At 38.5% G+C, this 20595-nt stretch overlaps 4 protein-coding genes across 4 annotated transcripts; all 4 read right to left on the reverse strand.

Annotated features, from left to right (window-relative positions):
* Positions 1-39: 39 nt before the first annotated feature.
* LOC129370333 (14-3-3 protein beta/alpha-1-like) lies at positions 40-4437 on the reverse strand. The gene is made up of 6 exons (XM_055046263.1): positions 4310-4437; positions 2980-3281; positions 2774-2897; positions 2201-2364; positions 1907-2002; positions 40-1816 (listed from the first exon to the last, which is right to left on the reverse strand). Exons 2-6 carry the CDS (start codon positions 3271-3273, stop codon positions 1760-1762), a joined length of 735 nt encoding a protein of 244 aa, XP_054902238.1. The 5' UTR covers positions 3274-3281; positions 4310-4437; the 3' UTR covers positions 40-1759.
* Positions 4438-6849: 2412 nt separating this feature from the next.
* Positions 6850-10305, reverse strand: LOC129370118 (ubiquinol-cytochrome-c reductase complex assembly factor 5). The gene is made up of 2 exons (XM_055045811.1): positions 9962-10305; positions 6850-8179 (listed from the first exon to the last, which is right to left on the reverse strand). The coding sequence occupies exons 1-2, from the start codon at positions 10113-10115 to the stop codon at positions 8088-8090; spliced, it is 246 nt and encodes an 81-aa protein (XP_054901786.1). The 5' UTR covers positions 10116-10305; the 3' UTR covers positions 6850-8087.
* Positions 10306-11260: 955 nt separating this feature from the next.
* On the reverse strand, positions 11261-14543 carry kctd6b (potassium channel tetramerization domain containing 6b). The gene is made up of 3 exons (XM_055046430.1): positions 14409-14543; positions 12956-13057; positions 11261-12874 (listed from the first exon to the last, which is right to left on the reverse strand). The coding sequence occupies exons 2-3, from the start codon at positions 12980-12982 to the stop codon at positions 12188-12190; spliced, it is 714 nt and encodes a 237-aa protein (XP_054902405.1). The 5' UTR covers positions 12983-13057; positions 14409-14543; the 3' UTR covers positions 11261-12187.
* A 226-nt stretch (positions 14544-14769) lies between these two features.
* Positions 14770-20310, reverse strand: abhd6b (abhydrolase domain containing 6, acylglycerol lipase b). The gene is given in 10 exon segments (XM_055046429.1): positions 14770-15514; positions 15674-15774; positions 15854-15908; positions 16015-16172; positions 17289-17421; positions 17510-17623; positions 17744-17900; positions 18852-18999; positions 19084-19110; positions 19113-20310. Coding segments are annotated over 10 exon segments (1176 nt in total). The 5' UTR covers positions 19216-20310; the 3' UTR covers positions 14770-15334.
* Between the last annotated feature and the right edge of the window lie 285 nt (positions 20311-20595).

Genomic DNA, 20595 nt, shown 5'->3' on the forward strand with positions numbered 1-20595 from the left:
AAGGACTTTGTGAACAGAAATAAAGACGTAATTTGCCTCTTATCTTAAACGAAACTTTATTTCACTGAATGGTCTTTGACACTTTCCTATTTCTTACATGTATAGTGAAACTAGAATGGTTTTAAGATACATAAACACAAAGCTAGAATTACACCAACCATTGTTTATCTCCATTTCATCACTGCTTTTTTAATAGCTATTCTAAATTTTCACAACCACGTGTGTGCACTGGGTAATAGACTGTTACAGAAGCAAATTTTAGCCATAAGACTTGTCAGTAAAAACAAAGCAAGTAAATACCTGATATACAGACAGGCTTCGTTCCACATTCACTAACTGTATTTTCATCAAGCAAAATAATGAACTGACATAATTATTTTTTTTCCCCCAACAAAAGATTTCAATTTATTGGAGCACTGTCAGAGTAAACAGACCGCCAGCTATAACGTGGAATGGTGTCTTCAACTACAGTAATGTGGAATGTAGTGGTGATACATGGTATTGTGACACTGAGCTTCTTTTCACCTTCTAAAACCTGATTTTAGAGGCAATTGTTCCCACCAGCTATCTTTAATAGCCGAGAGATTCACCTGGGTAAAAACTGAGGTCAGGGTTTATGTTTTTGTGGTCTAACTCGTTCTATGAGATTTTAAACAAGCAGATGCTGCTACCTTAAAAGGAAAAAAATGCAGGAGGCTGCAAGAGAAAGCCAGGCACAAAAGCTTTTTTGGAGAAAACAACCGCTTTAAGAGGAATATTTTGCAAGCAGGGTTGATACAGTGTGGCAAGACATTTTCAATTAACATCAATAAAAGGTTACTTTAGGTTTTACATACAGATGATAGTCAATCTTGCAAAATACATGGAACCACATTTACGCATACAATTTTCATTGTACTGAGATCAAGCAGCACCAGAACAGTGAGAAAACTACAATGACAATCTATACTTAGTTCAAAAAACAATAAGGAGCACTGCTGTTTTCAAGATGCCTAATGATGTGGAATGTCTTATGTCTGAACAAATCTATCATGACAATTTACGGGGTCCCTTAGAACTTGAAAACTGAATTTGTGAACATGATCGAGGAATATCACACCAAGATGTCAGTGTCACAATACAGCCTGCCTCCTTTCTGTATGAGCCCACAGCAGAATTGCAGTTAACTGAATACAGGATCGTACGTGTCTGGAACAAAAACAAAAACTATTTTGAGGGTTGTGAAGCAAATGGAAAGCCTACCATCACAGTGTTTGGTGGAAATCAACTGCCAGTTTAATTACCATACAATAAAACCTGTAAATATCATGAGGAATCACAAATAAGAAAGGTAACAAAAAAAAAAAAAAAAAAGGGATGAAAAATGCACACCAAACTAGCTGGGACAAAGGAAGTTGGAAGGACGATTCAAATTCACAACACCCCCCTCCCCCCAGAAAGACACATGCGCAATCATTTCACACTCGCTCACACTTTCACACTCACTACATACAGACCTACACACAAAGCTGACAAAAACAACAGCAACATGGACTCACTAATCAATACAACATGTTTCCACAAAGTGACTGAATCTGCTAACAACTGAAAATTACCCTGTCACCTCACAGTGAACTGAGAGGGGTAAACTAGTTGGTCAGGAGCAATTCAGGCTGCTTGTCATACAGAAGTGGGAGGGGCTGATGGAGTGGAGGGGGGGATGTATATAAGCTGTCTGTGTTTAAGATAAGAGTGTAGGTGGATTAACAGTGCAATTCCATTAGTTTTCCCCGTCTCCGGTCTCTCCCTCATCTGCCTGGTTTTCTGATGTCCACAGCTGGAGAAAGCAAGCAAGAGAAAAGTTAAGAGTGATATTTGTCAGGAAAGACATCAAGATCACACAGGACATCCCAAACATGGAACTCACAGTCAGGTTGTCCCTTAGTAGTTGCATGATCAGGGTGCTGTCTTTGTAAGAGTCCTCGTTCAAAGTGTCAAGTTCAGCAATTGCTTCATCAAATGCCTGATAGAAAAAAGAAAAACAAATCCAAAAAACAAAACTCAACTTCCACAAAGACAATAGTTGGTCTAATTTCCTCTGATTTACACAATCTCCAAAATGTTCAATATATAACTAAACATCAATCAGTCTGCAATAGTCTTACTTTTTTTTTTTTTTTTTTTAAAGACTAGAAGTAGATTATTAGGGTTTGGTTCATACCGTCTTAGCCAGGCTACAGGCCTTGTCCGGGTTGTTGAGGATTTCATAATAGAAGACTGAGAAGTTGAGGGCAAGGCCAAGCCTAATGGGGTGTGTTGGCTGCATCTCCCCCTTGCTAATGTCAAAAGCTTGCTGGTACGCTTGCTGGGAATTGTCCACTGTCTCTGTATTAACAAGAAAAAATGAAATTGTCAATTTTTCACAAACTTTTAAGGTAGACATGAGAGCAGCAAAAAAGCAAATAAACTAATATGCTGTCTGAGCACAACACTTTAAAAAGTTTACACAAAAATGTCTCAAACAGCAAAGTAGTATGCAATTCAAATTATGAGACGTCTTGTTTTTTCCTTTGATTTCTGTTAAGGAAATATTACCCAAGTATAAAAGTGACTGAATTTTGAAGCAGAAAAGAGTCTATTAAAGGGATATTTCCAGTTTGACAAACATTGCGATTGTTCTATAAAAACATTCTTTTGAGAATAAGGATTTTCATGAGCTTTTAAATCGTCTTTCAAATCCCTATTTTCAAGTCAAGTTAAACATTGTTACACAATGTTGAAATAATATAATTACCCTTCTTAGACTCTCCAGATGCAACCTCAGAAAGGTATCTATAATAGTCGCCTTTCATCTTCAGGTAGAACACCTTGCTCTCAGCAGCAGATGCGTTGGCAATGAGAAAGTTGTCCAGTAGCCCCTGAAATCAACACATGAGAAACAGTTTAGAAACATCACCTTGAATACAAGAAAGGGCGCAGTTCTCACAATTAAACGCTTACAAGCACATCATGGCAGATTTCTTGCAGTTCAGTTTCTATCTTCTCCCTGTATTCACGTGCCATCTGCTGTTTTTTGTCATTGCCCTCAGTCTTCTGCTCGATGCTGGAAATTACACGCCAGGATGAACGACGTGCCCCAACCACATTCTTGTAGGCCACAGAGAGAAGGTTACGCTCCTCATTCGAGAGCTCTGCGCCTTGCTCTGTCACTGACTTCATGGCTGCAGCCATGTCATCGTAGCGCTCAGCCTGCTCAGCAAGCTTGGCCTTCTGTACCAGGTCGTTCTTATCCATTTTCTAGACTGGAAAAAAAGAAGAGGCAATGTCAATAGCTAGATATGTACACCTGGATGATCATATTTTAAGGTGGACAGTTCACATTTCTATGGAATAATCAGAACTTTCTGTTGAGATTAACACAGTTTGCTAGCTCTTTGGTAGACACCATTATGTTATACAGAAATTATGTATAAGTTTGAACTGAGTCCCCCTGGCAACTGGGTCAGTCATACACATCACTAGCTAAGGTTTAGCTGTTAGCTCGTTGGTAGCGCTCCCCAATCTTGACTCTCTCATCCCAAACCTGCTGTGTGCTCACTCGTCAACATACACAGGTGTAAGGTGCTTAAATTTAACATTCATGAGTGTTTTATTGGATCAATATATTTCAAATTAATCCCCTAATCTACAGAACCAACCGAAGCTTTCCCGGGTCAGCCTTTAATGCCCTCCCCTGAGGTTGCTAGTAGCGCTAGCGGGCTGCCGTATTTAATGGCCCAATATTAACGCTACTTTGAAAAATACCCCAGAAGTGGTTTAGGTTTTCTATTAGATTACATTTAAGTGTGTGTCCTTAATTGACCAGAGAACGCACGGGGAGCTAATCTGTCGTGATAACGCAAAACGAATGGAGAAGCTAACAGTTGGCTAGCTACCGTCGCCTGGCTGCCGCTGTCTTTGCTAGGCCAGTAGAGAAAATTTCAACGGCCACGTTAAATTATTTAAAACAAGAACGGGACAGCAACGATTCTTCTGGTGGAACTATAAAACCAGACGAGAACAAATCGTGGCAATTCGGTGAGCTACGTGAACGTTTTAGCGTATTTTCCCCAGCCGTAAGACTCGGCCCGCCCAGGCTGCCGAGCCTGTCAGAACAAAAGTGTCATGGAATCCGACCGTCGGTTAGCAGCTAGCCTAGCCTCTCGGTTATGATGGCTTCTCAACAGGATACAGCCGCACACGATGAAAAACAGCTCTTCTCCCGCCGAATTACCAATGAAAAGGTAGTGCTATCGTGCGATATTCAGACGCGCTAAGTTATTACACTTACAAAATTGGTGACTTTTAATCCTGCTTTTTTTGTCGGGTTTTTTTCACTCTCTGGACGATTCAGCCTCCGTCCTCCGTCTCGCTCAGCGTTCAGGGCAGTACCACTTCCGCTACACTGGCACTTCTGTTTCCTCCTTTCTCGCCACACATCTGCCTTACGTAATGCAGGCGCTGCTTTTCTGCCGAAGATAAAACATCGTTTACTAAGACTAAGTTAACTTGTTACCGTTCCAAAACGAGTATATTAGCCTATACGGCTGTGTGTTTTAACGCGTTCACACTTCTTATATAATCTGTTACAGCCCTTCTGGGCTTCGTACTGAGATAGAACTGATTTCCAACTTCAGAGCGTTGTTGCAAAATGTCTCTCAAGCATGAAAGTTTGTTCAAATCCACATCAATCAATAAAGTCTGCATGTTATTAAATTAGACTTTTCACTCTTCCCCCTAAAGTGTCACCACAGCGAACAGCTCGTGCCTCTGTTTAATGCTGTCTTCTGCATCCTCTATCCAAGGTGTCTAACCTGCTCTAAAGCCGCAGATGGCTGTTTGGGCCCCTTACAGTGGCTCTGAACATCATAGTCAACTTAATGATTTTAAATTGAAATATTATAATAAATGCGGCTTTTAGCGGATTTCCAGGTTTTTCCTCGAATCATTTCATTGAAATTTCACTATATATTCTCACTCAAAGTGCCAGTATTTGACTTTTATGCCAATTTTCTTGTCATTAGGTTGAAAGCAATGTGCTTTTTCATAAATATCAACATCCCATGGAAGGAGATGTATCCATCCTATTTTTGCAAAAACGTAAAAATAGAAATAATATGGTGGTATATACATAGCATTCATGATGAACAGGAGTTTCAAATACTTCCTAACAGAGTAAGTAGGCTAACACACTTTTAACCATGAACCTAATTTGATTTTATCAATAAAATGTGTGAATAGGCAAATATCTTTTATATCAGAAAAGTAAAATGTTTGGATACATAAAGCCTCCCATTTTGCTTCATGTATTCATCATCAATGTTGATGCAAAGCAGGCTTCAGCTCCCCATATCATACTTCACACCAGAACTGCCATAAGTCTTGGTGTCAAAATTTAAAACCAAACTGTTTAATGCACCAAAGTCAATAAGAATTTACTAAAACTACATTTTATTACAAGGCAGTGTATCTTTTTTATTTGTCCTTTCTGTAGGTAAAGCTCTCTGAGACTTTAATTCACTCTAACGTTGAGCAATCAGAAGTCTGAAATATAATAATCACCTGGGCTTCCCAAAAACTGTCACAGCATGTCAAAGTAGTAACAAAATAAAACATGCATATATTATTTTCGCATCCAGCTAATATAAATGATTTTGCTAAATGGACTACCAAGATTTGTCTGATTTAATTTCTGAGAAAAATTATGTGCTATAACAGTTTTAACTGTATAATTACACTTAACATTTAAGGTTAAGTCAAAGTTGCATTTTAAAAGTAGTAATAATTGTTGCTCTCCAGTGTTTAATAAAAAACACATTACATATTTCAAAATTGTCAATTTAAACCACTATATTTTTAAACAAGGTTAACATACAGCTCATGCCAAGTCACTCCACATTTTACCAATCTCAGATTGTATTTGTTCCAAACAGGCAATTAATGTGACAGGAGTTCATTGAGTTAAAAAGTCTGTTTCCTTTACTCAGTAATATATTGGCAGCTTAATGAAAACTGAATTGAAATCTTCTCCTGCTCACAGTGGAGGAGGCAGCGATCTCTTTTAATGCGTCCATGGATTTTAATCTTTGCATCGATTTTTCTCTCTGCCAGACCTTTATCTGGCAAAGAGGATGAATCCATGAAAGCAAGGCAGCCTGCAGTGAGTGTCTTCTGGTGTTTATGTACCATTCAAATAAGTAGACAGGTAAAGCAAGTTTGAGGGTGATAGAAGAAGAGCTGAGAAACACTTTTCTTTAAAACCTTTTTTCAGGCTGAGATTGTGAATATTCCAGATGACAGCCTCCAGCACGATGTGGACCCCGACGTGTTAGCAGTTCAGGAGGCAAACAGTGACATTTATTCAGAAAATTACTTTCTGAAAACTGTTCAGTCTGATTATGCAACACTTGACGAGGTGTTTACCACTTCTTCTTTTTTTTCCTATGATTCTTATGCAATAAAAGAAATGATTAGGTGATTCCATCAAAAACTACACGTGTCACATTTTAAATAGCAAAGTGACATTGGTGAGACCACTGAGCTGGGGTGTTCATTAGGCAGTCTGGGCATGTATAAAGAATCTAAAGAGCAGATGTGACCTTTTTCAGAGCTGCCAATATGTCTGATGTGTGTCTGCCTGAGCGCATTCGTTTAATGTGAGGAAATTTCCCCGACCTGGCTGCTGTGCTGTAACTGCCGAAAGAAACTGCATACTTCTATGCACAGTTCAACAAAATCTCAAAAATAAGCAAACAAGACTCTACTGACACTTGTGACATAGAATTAATATGCTATGCCTTGTAAAAGTATTCACACAACAGGAACTTCACCTTTTGTCAATTTGGTAGCACAAACTTTAATGTATTTCATTAAAATTTGATGATAGACAACAACATAAAGCAGCGCATAATTGTGAGTGGAAAGGAAGTACAATTACTTCCAATATCTTTTCCAAATAAAAATCTGAAAAATCTGTGGTAAAGCTGACAGCTTTCAGGGTGCATTTCTCCCAGCTTTGCATATGAATGGAATGAAAGTTTTGTTTATTATTGCAAAAACAGCTATTGCTAAGCTTTGTTCACGTTGGCTATAGGTCTGGACTTTGACTAGGCCATTCTAACACATGAAAATGCTTTGCTGAAGTAGCTCCTACTGTAGCACTGGCTGATGCCTTCACAAAGTAAGTGCTTTTTTTTAATTCAGGTGACTCAGTTTGAATTATTCTGAATGCAACTGGGAGTATTTGATGTTATTGAAGGGTTTCTGACTACAAGGGATCAATGCTGAAAGCTATCGATTTTTTTCAGTGTATATGTTCAATGCCATCCATCATTATTTTCCTTGTCACTGTAGCAACACAAAATGTTACATTTCAAAAGACTCAGAAGATAATGAACTAACAGCAGTGTCTAAACTTAAAGGATCCCTTCGTGTTTTTCACCTGCATGTAAGGCCTAATGCATTTTTTCTTTTAATTAAAGAGAAGAGAAAGACGTACAGTCAATCCTTTTAGCACTTCAGGCTACACAGCATCCCAATGTTCTGTCTTTTTCTTTCTTTCATTTCTCCAGCCACTTCCTACGATCCATCCTGGACGGCGTGAGGCTGAAGGGGGACCTAAACAGTTTCATCTGCCTGCAGTCCCTTTCTGTCGGCTGGTGCAACTGACACATAAAAACGCACAATTTCACTGAGCGAATGAGGGATAAGGATGAATGACAGAATAAGAACAATCTGGCTGAATAGTTTTGAGATGCATTTTTATAATGTCATTACCTCAACCATAAAATATCTCAAATTATAGATACAAATATTTTGTTCTGTTACTTTAGTATTACTCATTGTCACTTAAATCAGTCTTAATCTCAGATGATATTACACTAAGATTAACTTGTGTTTTTTTCTTTTTTTGACTCAGTATTTTCAAAACTTGCAAGCCGGAAGGGATTCCTCCATCATCTTTTTTTGTCCAGAGCGTCTCCGCGCTTGCAACTAAATTGTGAAACCAGGGAGGGAGTTTGAGTCCAACAGTGCGTCCTCAGGTAACTCTTGTGAAGTGTGACCATCATTCACTTGGCTCCATGTTGATCTAGTACAACGAGACCGTCTGCTACTTTCTGCTGGTACTGCCGCTCTGATTTTTTCCTTCTGTAGACATCGTCTGTTAAGGAAAAAAAAAAGAACAATGAAGACATAAGAAATGAAGTGCAGCCTTCTTATGGATACAATAGAACATTTAGCTGAATCGATACTTGGCATCCTTACTTCCTTGGGTGAGTAATGTGGAGCAACAGGAAAAGTACAGGTGTTACTATTCATTAACAATGGCTCTGTTCCACTTACATGACCCATGTATTTGTCACTGCAGCATATGTAGAATCTAATTTCATATTTTCTGCCTTTCTGGTACTTCCTATATTGATTAACCAGGATGTTTAATAGATAAAAAATCTCTTTTTTTTTTTTTTTCCTGCACATTTTCTGACACGTCAATATATAACACAGCATAAAGGCAGTTTTACAGTCATCAGAATATGAGGAATGAAAAATGAGTCTTCTTCTACATTCCTCTCTATCTTGGAGAGGCTCAGAGTACAAAAGGATAAAAACTGCTGCATTTTTTTAAATCAGCAGAGACTTTTGAGTCATGTTTTCCTCAAACCACATAAGAGAGAACGTCTGTGAAAAAAATGACCCAAAGAAATGACAGCGGTTCAGCGTTAACAGAGGTGGTTTAAAAACTGGTTTATTGCTTTTCGTCTTTTCATTTATTCTGTTCTCCCAGGCATAAGAGTAATCACAGGTGCAAAAACAGAAAAAAACTACTAGGATACTTTTACTGACATACTTGGTATGAAGTTTATGTCCTAGGGATCAATCAAATGCTCCTTAAACTGGATGTAATTAGAACCGCTCTACAGATTGTGTCTGAACAGTATGAACATACAACAGGTATTTTACAAAACTGTAAGATATGCAATAATACCTGTTGTATGTTCATACTGTTCAGACACAATCTGTTTGATTTGTAATGGTCTACTCATGATTTTTTGGTAACCAGCCCAAAATTAAGCTGTACAGAATTCACCTGCAGATAACTGCTATCTTGGCTGATCCAAGATATTTCATGTTTTGCTTTTATAATTAAAAAACTTTAGTTTTTGAGGTGCTACACAAAATATGAGGATGTTCAATATTTTGTGACAAAGTTTTTTTGTGGGTGGGTGGATGGATGGATATTGATACACCTACAAATTGATTGATTGATCAAATTTTAAAATTACAATTTTTCTTTTTTCTCCAGTTCATTGCACATACAAAAACTGGAAGCTCACACATTTTCAGTCTTCATACACAGTAACCAGCAGCATGTTTTTTGATGCACTTAGTTTTGAGCTTGCTGAACAATGATGCACTTTGAGTAGAAATCCACTTTTAAATTTAAGGCATGACGACTCATTGTATAAAACCAAAATTGAGCCTTTTGTCATACATAAAAAAATAAAATAAAAATACCATATGTAGAATAAAATTAACACTGGACATCACTTAGAATACACCATTCCCTCAGTAAAACACAGTAGTGGCAGAATCATGCTTTGTGGACACATTTCATTAGCAAGGAATAGAAATCTAGATAGTGTTGAATCGAAGATGGATGAAGCTAAATACTGTAAGAAAGGCTGCACTTAACAGTAAATAACTGTAAATATACAGCCGTATGCGTATAAATACTTCTACAAGGAAGTGTAATATTGTGACTACAGTAAACACAACTAACCAATCAAGCGTCTTAAAATACAAAGCTTTTTCCCCCCCCTGTAACATGACAAGTGGCACAAGTTGTCATTTGAAGACATCAAGTTTTGAACCGCTAATGCTAACACATGCTAACCTCGCATCAAGGTTAAACATGCGAAGCAGACTTTGTGTTTACACTTACAGAACGTTTCATGTCCTATCCTCACGTTGATCATGATCCACTCCATGACTCCTCCAATGCAGAAAAAGATGGGTAGGAACCTGTACGCCCCGAGTCGGTGTTTCCCAGGGACAATACTGAGCAAACCTTTTACGGTTCTGCTTCTGTGAAACATCTCGGCGACACAAGCGTGCGCTTCTCTTCCTGAACCACTCCTACAGCCGCGTCTTCCTTAGAAACCGAAGAAGCAGAGGAAGCCACCTTTACTGCGTCCTTTACTGGCGTTACGAGAGCAGCGAGGAGGTGCGCTCGTTTTAAGAGTCAGATGAGATCGGCGGAGCGTGTCGCAGGCTACGGACACATCAGCGACGAACGGTGACGGCGTTTAAAACGAACGCACCATGCAGGAGTTTGCGACATCCGGGTGTGCTGCGCGTGTGAGTGAGTTATGAACTGATTCACGTCTCACTGGTAATCTAATAGTAAGAAGGTTTCAAGGTCATAGACGCTGTTTCTGTAAATACACCAGTGTGGTAAATTACATTTTGCACGTATAAAAACATTAATTGAACTTCTTTTTAACCTAAAATTAAATAAGTCCTTAAAAGGCCATTAAAGCACACTACCTTATAATTTACACGTGTATCTTAATAAATTGGATGAAATATAATAAAAAAAAACAACTGAACTTATCCCAGTAATTCAATTTAAACACTTACAGCAAATATAACTCACAATTGATGTTCTCTATTTAAACATTATATAAAAACCAGTCTGCAAGGAGAAGTTCATGCTTCCCTCTGCTGACAAGCTTCATGAAAATGATTTGATTTCCAGCAAGACTCGTGACCTGCTCACTGATCCCCACACCTTAAAAAATAATCAGCGCCCGGTTCAAAGGCCACGGTATCAGTGTACATTCCTGAGAACTGAAGTTCACCAGAGCTGATAATGCGAGCAAGGTGAAGGCCACTATTAAAGCAACCTCAGAAACAACACACCGATTCATGCAAAAACTGTAGTGCATAAACACGCTTTTCAGATTGACAAACATTGAATATTTTTTGCTTTTTAAAAAAAGATCTTATGTAATATTCCAATTTGAGGAACAAAATGTTCTGCTGTCAGAAGCAGAACATATTTTTACTATTTTTTTTTGTCCAAATTCAAAAAATTAAACTCAAAACTAATCAGTGTAACAAATGAATATTCACTTTCCTCTGTTGCTTTTCATCCCAAACATGGAAAACATTTTGCATTTAGACACACTTGACATCGATTTTGAGGTAAAATATATAACAGATCGACACCAAAACAATAAAAGAGCAACTTATGTTTACTTAGAAATCAGACTGGAACAAGGCATTATTTTCATCCAATGAAAGAAGAAAAAATATTTTTAAAACTGGTTGCAGCCTTCTATGAGTTACAACTCAAGATGTCATTGACAAGGGAAAAGTCTTAATAGAGCTAAATGATTAAAATGAAATACACAAACTGGTTTATTTTTGGCAGGAACAATCAAACACATAACTGTTGACATTATGACAGAGTATCATAAAGTGCAAACAGCAGACACATAAGTTATACATACACAAGACACATGCATCAACTATGAAGGGGCCTAATAGTACCATGGGATCTACAGGGGATCTAAGAGACTAAGTCTAATTTTACTCACCAGACATCTACTGGACAAAACATACAAGTAGAGAAATTAATTAGTACACTCCACTATCAGTGGAGGGAAAAATGTTTACTTTTTTGCTAATGAGAACGTTTTCCCCCCAAAAATGTTTTTTTTTTAAACTTGGGCCTACAAATTGAGGTTTTAAATGAATTAGTGTTACAATTAAAGATTTGCTACCAAACTCAGGCAATGTGTCTCAAATAAATGCATGACTTTCATTACTTGCTCTTTTTCAATTCCGGTCAAAATGACGTTTTTTTGCATCATTAGACATGTGGAAAACACTTGGGATGTTTTGTAGACTCCAAATACTCCAAGAAAATCTACATGCGGGTTGAGCTCAAGAAATATTTTCCTTAAACAGTTTCGCAAGTCAGAAATTTATATTTTTAATTTGCCTTTGCTGCATGGATTTTGCTATTAAGCTCAAGCCTTCTCTCATACAGGATGAAACATAAAAAAAAACAGCAGTACATCATTTTTTGCTGAATAATGATTTATGCATTACAAAGACAGGTCTCACTGTAACGTCCGAGCAACAACGGCTGTGCCACAAGTCAGTCTTCGACTTTGTGAGCTGGTCTACAGAAAGTCCAGTGATGCTCCACGGTGTTCTCGTTTGCGCGCTCACTCATGTGGTGCACCCTCGTGTTCCGAATAGTGAAGCCTTGTTTCATTATGTAGTCCATGAGGTGGACTCTTAAAGACACCTCTTGATGATAGTCACATGGTCCGAAGGTGAAAGACACCTGGCAGTCTCTCGTGTCCATCATGTGTTTGTTCCACTTGGTAAAGTTGTTGGAAATGCCCTCGAGCAGCGCGTGAACCTTTGTTGTTATGGTCAGCTGTGTAATGATTACCGCAACAGGGTTGGAGTATTTTGACAGTTTTCGAGTGCTAGAGAGCTCCACCACCTGCTCAAAGATGTCTGGGGGGTACAGCGGCTTGGGGTCGTTAAGGCACTGGATCAAAGGTTCAATCTGGTAGAAGTCCGCCTCCTTCCTCAGCAGGTCTGTCTCTGTGAAATCCACAGGAAGGGTGAGCTCGGACGTCCGCAAGAAGTTCAGGATGTATCGGAAAAGGGTTCCATCGCGGTCGATGAAATAATTCCCGTGGGAATCACGAGTTGTGGGGAAGTCTCCCCGGAACATGGCACCGAGCATGGAGTCCGGATAACGCTGGAGGGTGGATAGACTGGTGGTGTACAGGTGGCCTCCCACGTTCAGGGTAACAGGGGTAGTCATCTGTCAAAAAAAAAAAAAACACACTAACTGCAATTTTGAACATTTTTAACACAGAAAAGATTGACTTCATTCAACTCTTACCCTATGGCCCCAGTCTCCATTATCCATTTGTAGACTAATACCCACAAGGTCCGAACCAAAACAGAGAAGGAAGGGATTAAAGTTGGTTCATTTTAACTTTACCTGTGGGAAAACAAGAAGAAGGATGTGAGGCCCAAAACAAATAGACTAGCAGGTCACGTTAGAGATGGTCTTTAGAAGTCAATCAAATTGTATTTTTCACTATGCAAGTCTATTCAATTAAATTATTAGCTTTGTAGTTCAGAGCTGGTTCACTTTTTGTGCTGAGCTAAAGCAGGAATTGAGAAAAGTGGAGCTAGCCCAAGTCGTTCCCAGGCCAACCTAAACACACTGTCGCATCTTCTCAGTCTTCCAGGAACACTTCACCAGGGAAGCATCCTGAACAGTTGCCTGGACCATCTTAACTGGCTCCTCTTTATGCGGAAACTCTCCCTCCCAGGTGACTCCTAAATTCCTCCCCAAGTTGGTGCTACATAAATGAATTGAATTTGTTTAATCATATCACAAAGAAAAAGTAAAAATTTAAAAAGATCCTCCACAAGAAAAATGTGTCTCGATTAAGAATAGCACGTAAACATCAAAACTAATGAATCATGAAAGATTCATTAGAAACAGTTCATGGATCGTAACTATTCATTAGTTACGAATAGTTACGATTTGGTGTTGTAGACGTCGATAACACCAAAAGTATTTGTAAAATCATCAATGAAATGATCTCACATGGCTTGCCCTGCCAGATGCATAGCACATTTTTCCCTGCAGCACCTCAGCAGTAATGCTGATGTGGCTAAAGCAGGTCAGGGGAGAGCGCATGAAGGTGGAATCCAGCATTGCCTTCAGCAATTTATAAACCTCTTTTCATTCAGAGGACACAGATTCAGTTATTCGACTTTTGGTGCATGACACTAGTGTTGAGAATTAAAAAAAATCTAAGTGCCACATTTAACAAGGCAGCTCGATTTGATGCAGTATTGTCCGTATGAGCATGTATACAAGTCAGCAGAAAGCATCGTCTTACGAGCATGATAATCTGGGTAGGTAGCATAATATTTAGTGTAGTATGATAATACACCGATTCTTAACGTATAAGGCCATACACTAGTACTTTTGATGCATTTTGATGACGAAAATTAAAAAAGCTTCGAAAAAGATTTTAGGTAGCATTAAGCTTCTGTTTCAGTGTGTTTTAATTTTTAATTATAAATCTGTACAAATCAATCCTTCATTTCGCCTTTGTTTGGCCATAAAACAACAACAACAAAAACAACACAAAAACAAAACCGAACACATTTAACCCAACCCTAGCTAGCCTAGCTCACTGCTGGTTTTTAGCTAACAAGCTAACAAAGCTAGCAACCCATTAAACTAGCCGCTGTTACAACTGAGCTCAGCAACTGGATCAGAACCGAACTAACTGCGGATATAAACGGACCGCAATGAAGCGCAGCCTTACCAGCTCAACTTTAGGGATTGGTAATATATATATTTTTGTCTCAGCCAATAAAAGCAGATTGGGGGTAAGACTTTAACCGAGGAGACAGGCGGTCACTGATGATGCTGCACTGGGGGCAGCTGCAGTCGACTCCAGGATGCAGCCAAGGCGGGTGGAAGAGGGGAGGAGGTCCCGCTGAAACTACAGCCACATCTTAAAAACACAGCACTGGAAGGGTTTACAGGCAGGACGAGCGGAAAGAGACATCCATCACAGAGACTTCAATAGCACTTCCGTTTCTTCACAGCCAAAGAAGGCACGAAACTGCATGACGGAGACGCGAAACGACTATTTAATGAGGCGCAGACAGGCGAAATCCCGAGTTTGGAGAACCTACACAAACCAACATGGTTGAATATATATATGCATACACAATATGTGTTTCCATCATCCATAGAATAAACGAGAAGATTTTTTCCTATGACTTTATTCACAGAATGTGTTAGAATTGTGTTTGTCAAGTTAAATCTCCTCATAAAACGGAGTTGAACTGAAATGGGTCAGAGTGAAATAGGATGTGTTCTATACATATGTCAGTTTATCAGTAATAAAATGAAAAACGTTATCAAAGAACAAACTTACATGTAAAAAATGTAAAATATCAGTTTTGATATTTCTTATAGTGAGGGATTTATTTATTTATTTATTTTTCCATTTGTGAGCAGCAAATGTATTTTTTTAAAAGTTTGGGTAAATCTTGCCAGAGACCTCTGGGCACACCAGCAAAAGCTTAGCAATGTCCCAAACCTACTGTCCATGAGTTTAAGTCATTCATAAAATGCAGTTCCTTAAAGCAATAAACATCTCTACATTGCAATTCTTGCCTTTCGGTCCACGTGTTTTAAGTCTTTGTGAAACTGTGACACAGTAATGGAAACCTTAAATATTCAAGAAGACTTCTTTGTGCCGCTCCTGGCGTTTTGCTGCATGATGATAAACTCCAGAATAAGTTTGGCTGTCCGACACGGCTTCTCCATCACCACAGAGTGACCACAGTTGTCCAGCAAGTCCACCCTGCATCCAGGCACCAACTCAGCAATGACTGTAGCTCCAGAGACATCCACCACCTGGACATGTATACAAGTTTCATATATTCTCCACACTTTCTCACTGTGATTTCAGAAGGGAAACTTGTGGTACAATCTTTAAAAGCTTATAGTTTTGACAGCACATGCGCCTTACGTAGCTAAAGAGATTTTTGCAAAATGATCGAACATCATAGTTACCTGATCTTGTTTGCCCCAAATCACTTGTAAAGGTGAAGTTATGAGATGTAAATGCTCCTGTAAGGCATATCTTGATTTCTCACCGATGATCTCCATAAAAACTAATAAAAATAAAGCCCTATTTTATTTGTTCAATATAATCATACCAAGACATTGCAACAAAAAAAACAATGAACTAACCTTCTTCATAAAACGCGTTGTGAGGTTCTCGCACATCAACCAGTCCCTGAAGAATCTAAAGAAATTATATAACAAAGCCTTGAAATCCTTAGAATGTGACAATCGTTTCACGGTCAACACCCCTTATTAGTTAAAAGTTTAATTCACTTTTCATGACTGACCTGCTGAGGAATTTTAAAGCGAACGTGAGAACAGAGTCTGAACATGTCCTCCATCTCGTCTGGTGTCGTCGGGATCAGCGGGATGTTCAGTGTGAAGTTGCTGTGTTCCAGGTCTTGAAGGTGATTGTCAAATTTGGTCTCACATGGATGTCTGATTCCTGAAAGATGAACCCAGAGTCTCACTGATTAGGAACATGCCTTTTCACATTTGGTAGCATTACATCCACAAAGTTTGAGTGTATTTTTCTCAGATCGCATGTGATAAAGCAACATAGTGCACTACTTTAAGGTGGATGGGAAGTGATGTGTGGTTTCCAAATTTACAAAGAAAAGCCAAATTTACAATTTTGGAAAGTTCATGTTCAGACCCCTGATCTAACATCTTGTTGAACCTTCTTTTGCTACAGTTACAGTTCTGAGTCATCTTGAATGTGCCTTTACAATCTATGTGCATAGTCTGAACTTTTTGTCCATTATTTTTTAAAATATAGCCCAAACCCTGTCAGACTGTGAACATGTTTTTTCAAGTTTTCAACATGCTTTGACCTAAACCATTCATTTGCTGCTCTGTTCTGCTCTGGCTGGATATTTAGGGTTGATTGAAATTTAACATCCACCCTGGCCTCAAGACCTCTGCAGCCTTAAACAAGTTTTCTTGCAGAATTGCCCAGCATTTTTCCTCTAAATACAGGGTGAATTAAAAAGGTACACCCACAGCATAATGCTTTGATAAGAGCACATTTCCCCCTCTCTTATTCCTTCTTTATGGTTTGTGGCATGGGAAACATTTCATTCAAGAAGTCAATAAACTACCATAAAGACCAGATTTGCAAAGTGAGAAAAATGCTTATCCAGTCCACAAATTCTCCCAAATGAGCTGTTGGTCTCTGCAGGTTTTTCAGAGTTGGTTTGCACGTCTATCATACTTTTTATATTTTATATTATTTACATTTCTCCACAACTTTCTCTCTGAGCGGTCTGTTGTGTTCCTTGGTGCTTGGTTGTCATGATGCTGTTTGTTTGCTGGTGTGAAACACCTGCACTTGTAACAAGGATAAAATCACACATATTAGGATATCTAAGTTACTTACAAAGACAATTGGCTGCAATCATAAAACTTGAAAACCCTTGAAATCTAAGTGTCATTTTCCTTCCAATTAATTTCCCTCCCTTTGTTTCTGTTTGTTATATACAATTCAAATAAAATAGCCTGAGGGTGAGGTTGTAACATGACAAAATGTGGAAAAGTTCAAGAATTGTGCACTATAACTGACCATCGGGACAGATGAGAGTCATGCTGCAGATCTCCGAGGGATAGCAGGCTGCATAAACCCCGGCAACATTTCCCCCCATGGAGGTTCCCACCAGATGGAACGCTTTTCTGTTTAAGTGAATGCTTCCTACAAACTAGGAAGCATGAGAGATATTAAAATATTTGGGGGAACTAACAAATTCTCTCATACAAGATATTTTCAAAGACCTTTCCTCAGAGTACCTGATGGATCCTTCTGACCTGCCCCTCAACGGAGTAATCCTCAGTGTTGGTGCGTGTCGTCCCCTCGTGTCCAGGCATGTCCACGCACACAATGTGCAGGTGCTTTGGTAAGTACTGCAAAAAAGATCATGAGAAAGTGGAACGACTAAAAATTATTCAGTAATTGTGTGCACTTTCTTAATTATGACAGCTTGTTCCATGAGTTTTTTTTCAGTAATTTCTAGTTTCTCCAACCTTGACAACAGTCAGCCACATATCTTTGTGAGCAGAGAAGCCGTGAAGCATCAGGATGGAGGGTCTCATCCCAGGTTTTCCTCTGTAGGAATAGCAGAAGCGATAATCTCCACAGTCGGCATAGCGAACCTGCAGGCCCAAAGTCCTTCTCCAGTACCTTAACACAAGCACAAATATTGGATAGTTATATTACTTGGAGCTCTTTGCAAACACTGCTACCCACTGTTTACAGTTTTACCTTTTTATAATGACAGAATTTTAGAAGAGAAACTCAGATCAGGAGATCTTCTAACAGTGACAGGAGTTGGCAAAATCTTTACTTTTTACTTACACATTTTTATCATCAGTGAGTTCATGTCTTTTCAGATTCTAAAAAAAAATTCAGACGTTTGAGTGGGCAAACATTTTCGTGTATGCAGCAGTATGACAGGTGCAACTGAGAATAGGGACTTTGCATGCTATGTGAGGGACTGCATTGAATTTTATCTTCTCCTAAAATGTAGATACATTTCTGCATTTCCAGGACACTAATCATACAAGAACCACCACTGGTCCTTTGTGGTGTTTTCTTCTCATAAACATCATCTTGCAGTGTTGTCTTTACATGCTGTTTTTATTCGTGGCTCCTCAATTCACAGTTTACTGTCAGAGTAGAATTATTCCCCTCATTTAACAGTTGGCTAAGACTTATCTCAGAGAAGGTCTTGAAATTGATCTTATCTATGATCCTGGACAGTTCTAATGTAGTGAACAACCTGTTTCATAAAGATAACGAGACATTCAGTGATACATCAGTGAAACGTCTCCTCGCATATTTAATACACACTTTGCTCCCTGTTCACATGCTGCATCTGGACTATCAATTACAAAGGCCTATCAGATTTTTAATGACAATGTAATGTAGTTTGTAAAGTTCTCAGATGCTTTCACTGGAATAGAGTAATATGCCAATAATGTAATTAAAAATTAAACTAAAGGATGGGTAAGTGAGACATTAACAACAGTGGTGCCCATTATTCAATTCAGTTCAGAAACTTTATTGTTCCCAAAGGGGAATTAAATTCAGTGTTACTGATGTTATATCATCATGCACAGCAAGCTGCTTTACCAGTAATACACTTTAATGAGTGCAGATGGCCAAAGAAGGAAGGAAGCCACAAAAGCCAGGATGGGAATAGCCAGTGTTGCCCCAGCAATGAAGAACAGGTTCACGACATCCAGTTCAGCTGCCATGGCTGCCCTGAAAATCCAGAAAACTGACGGAAAGGGACCATGTTTAATAAAGACAGACGAAACGGTCTATTCTGTATCATGCACTTCCCAAAAGGCGACAGACTTACTTTTCATGAAATTTCTTGCTCTTTTTCCTCTGTCACATGAAAGCACATCGAAAAACTGTTTCGGTCCTACTGCTGTCTTTGGTCTACAACGTCTGTGATTGGAGTTTCAAATAAAATGTCACAGAGCAGCATGCTGTTAGCTTTGTCAAATTATGTTTGCTCTGGTGAAACTCATTGATTATCACTCATCATTAGGGGAAACAGGGCCACAACATGATTCGGTCAATTCTTTAAAGTGAAAGCACCGCCTCCAGTTTGCCTCTGTCTGACCACAGACTCAAACGAGTACAACACTCCTTTGAAAAGCATTAAAGGTTTTTCAAAGGAGTCTTGTACTTTATTTTTATGGATATCAGTCAAAATATATTCATATGGGATGTGTAAAATCACATTTCCATTGATAAGAAAGCAAAAAGCAATGTAAATACAGTACAGTATAACCTAAATTAAATAAATGAATCCAACTGACTTAGTTTTCAGAACCTAACACATGTTAGCATTATGTTTTACCAATTACATCGTGCACTTAAAGAAAACGTCCAACAGGAAAATGTGTTGCCATTATGAATATGAGTTATTTTTACTAAACAATTTAATCTGCAAAGGAAAGCTGGATGACATTATATTATAATTAGCCTGATGCTACATAACAGTGTGGATAGAATTTCGTAAGTCATAGTTTTTATTAAAAGAAAAAATAACAACTAATTTGTGCATTTAAAAAATAATGCACAAATTATTTTTTGACCTGAGAAACATAGCTCAAGCAGTTTTTTTAAAATCAGTTCAGTAATTCATTCTGAAGTCCAATATTTACCACTGGGTGTCATGATGGAGGCAGACTGAAACGTGGCCCTGTGTATCTGCAGTTTGATGGCTACTTGCACAGACAGGCACTGAAGATGATGCTGCAGTTCTTCTGCTTCGGGTGGTTCATCATCTGAGAGGAGCTTTGGCAGACATTTGATGCTTCTGTTGACTTTATTTCAGATTTTCCAACAGACTGTGTCGATATGACATGAAGGGTTTCTTTGAAGGGAAAAGAACAACAAACTGCTGCTGAAGCTGATGACTCAGCAGAAGAAGCCGGATCAGTAGAAACTGTTCGTCATCGCATCCGCCATGTTGTGAGTGGCAAGTTCACTATAGAATCTAATAATGGTGTGGTTGCAACAGAAAAAAATAGAAAATGTACACTAAAATGTATGTTCACCCAATCTTGATGAGCCATTTACATATACAATAAAATATGTTCTTTCAGAACTAAAATGGCGCTCTTTAAATAAAATGCAGAAGTCAGAAAAACAAACATAGAAACATTTAGTTCAATCAACTTGATTTTCCAGAAAGAATTGGTAAAACCCTTTTTAGTCATTTTAATGTCAACACATATGAATTATCACATTTTCTAAATATTCATTGAAACATATATTTTAAACCTTCCACAAGTTTTTTTATGGTAACCCTCAGGATGAGATTTATAAAATTTAGAATATTGTCTCTTCTCATTAA

Source organism: Poeciliopsis prolifica, unplaced genomic scaffold (genome assembly GCF_027474105.1).
Source record: "Poeciliopsis prolifica strain line A6 unplaced genomic scaffold, Auburn_PproV2 SCAFFOLD023, whole genome shotgun sequence".
Lineage (NCBI taxonomy): Eukaryota > Metazoa > Chordata > Actinopteri > Cyprinodontiformes > Poeciliidae > Poeciliopsis > Poeciliopsis prolifica.

What these genes read in the sequence shown, in the direction of transcription:
- LOC129370333 (XM_055046263.1), bottom strand. Translation starts at nt 3,273, where the DNA reads ATGGATAAGAACGACCTGGTACAGAAGGCCAAGCTTGCTGAGCAGGCT. An exon ending in ATCTGGAGAGTCTAAGAAGG is followed by an intron (nt 2,365 to 2,773) that starts GTAATTATATTA and finishes TTGTTAATACAG; the next exon opens with AGACAGTGGACAATTCCCAG. An exon ending in CCTGTAGCCTGGCTAAGACG is followed by an intron (nt 2,003 to 2,200) that starts GTATGAACCAAA and finishes TTTTTCTATCAG; the next exon opens with GCATTTGATGAAGCAATTGC.
- kctd6b (XM_055046430.1), bottom strand. Translation starts at nt 12,982, where the DNA reads ATGGATAATGGAGACTGGGGCCATAGG. An exon ending in ATGGAGACTGGGGCCATAGG is followed by an intron (nt 12,875 to 12,955) that starts GTAAGAGTTGAA and finishes TTTTTTTGACAG; the next exon opens with ATGACTACCCCTGTTACCCT.
- LOC129370118 (XM_055045811.1), bottom strand. Translation starts at nt 10,115, where the DNA reads ATGTTTCACAGAAGCAGAACCGTAAAAGGTTTGCTCAGTATTGTCCCT. An exon ending in GATAGGACATGAAACGTTCT is followed by an intron (nt 8,180 to 9,961) that starts GTAAGTGTAAAC and finishes TTTCCTTAACAG; the next exon opens with ACGATGTCTACAGAAGGAAA.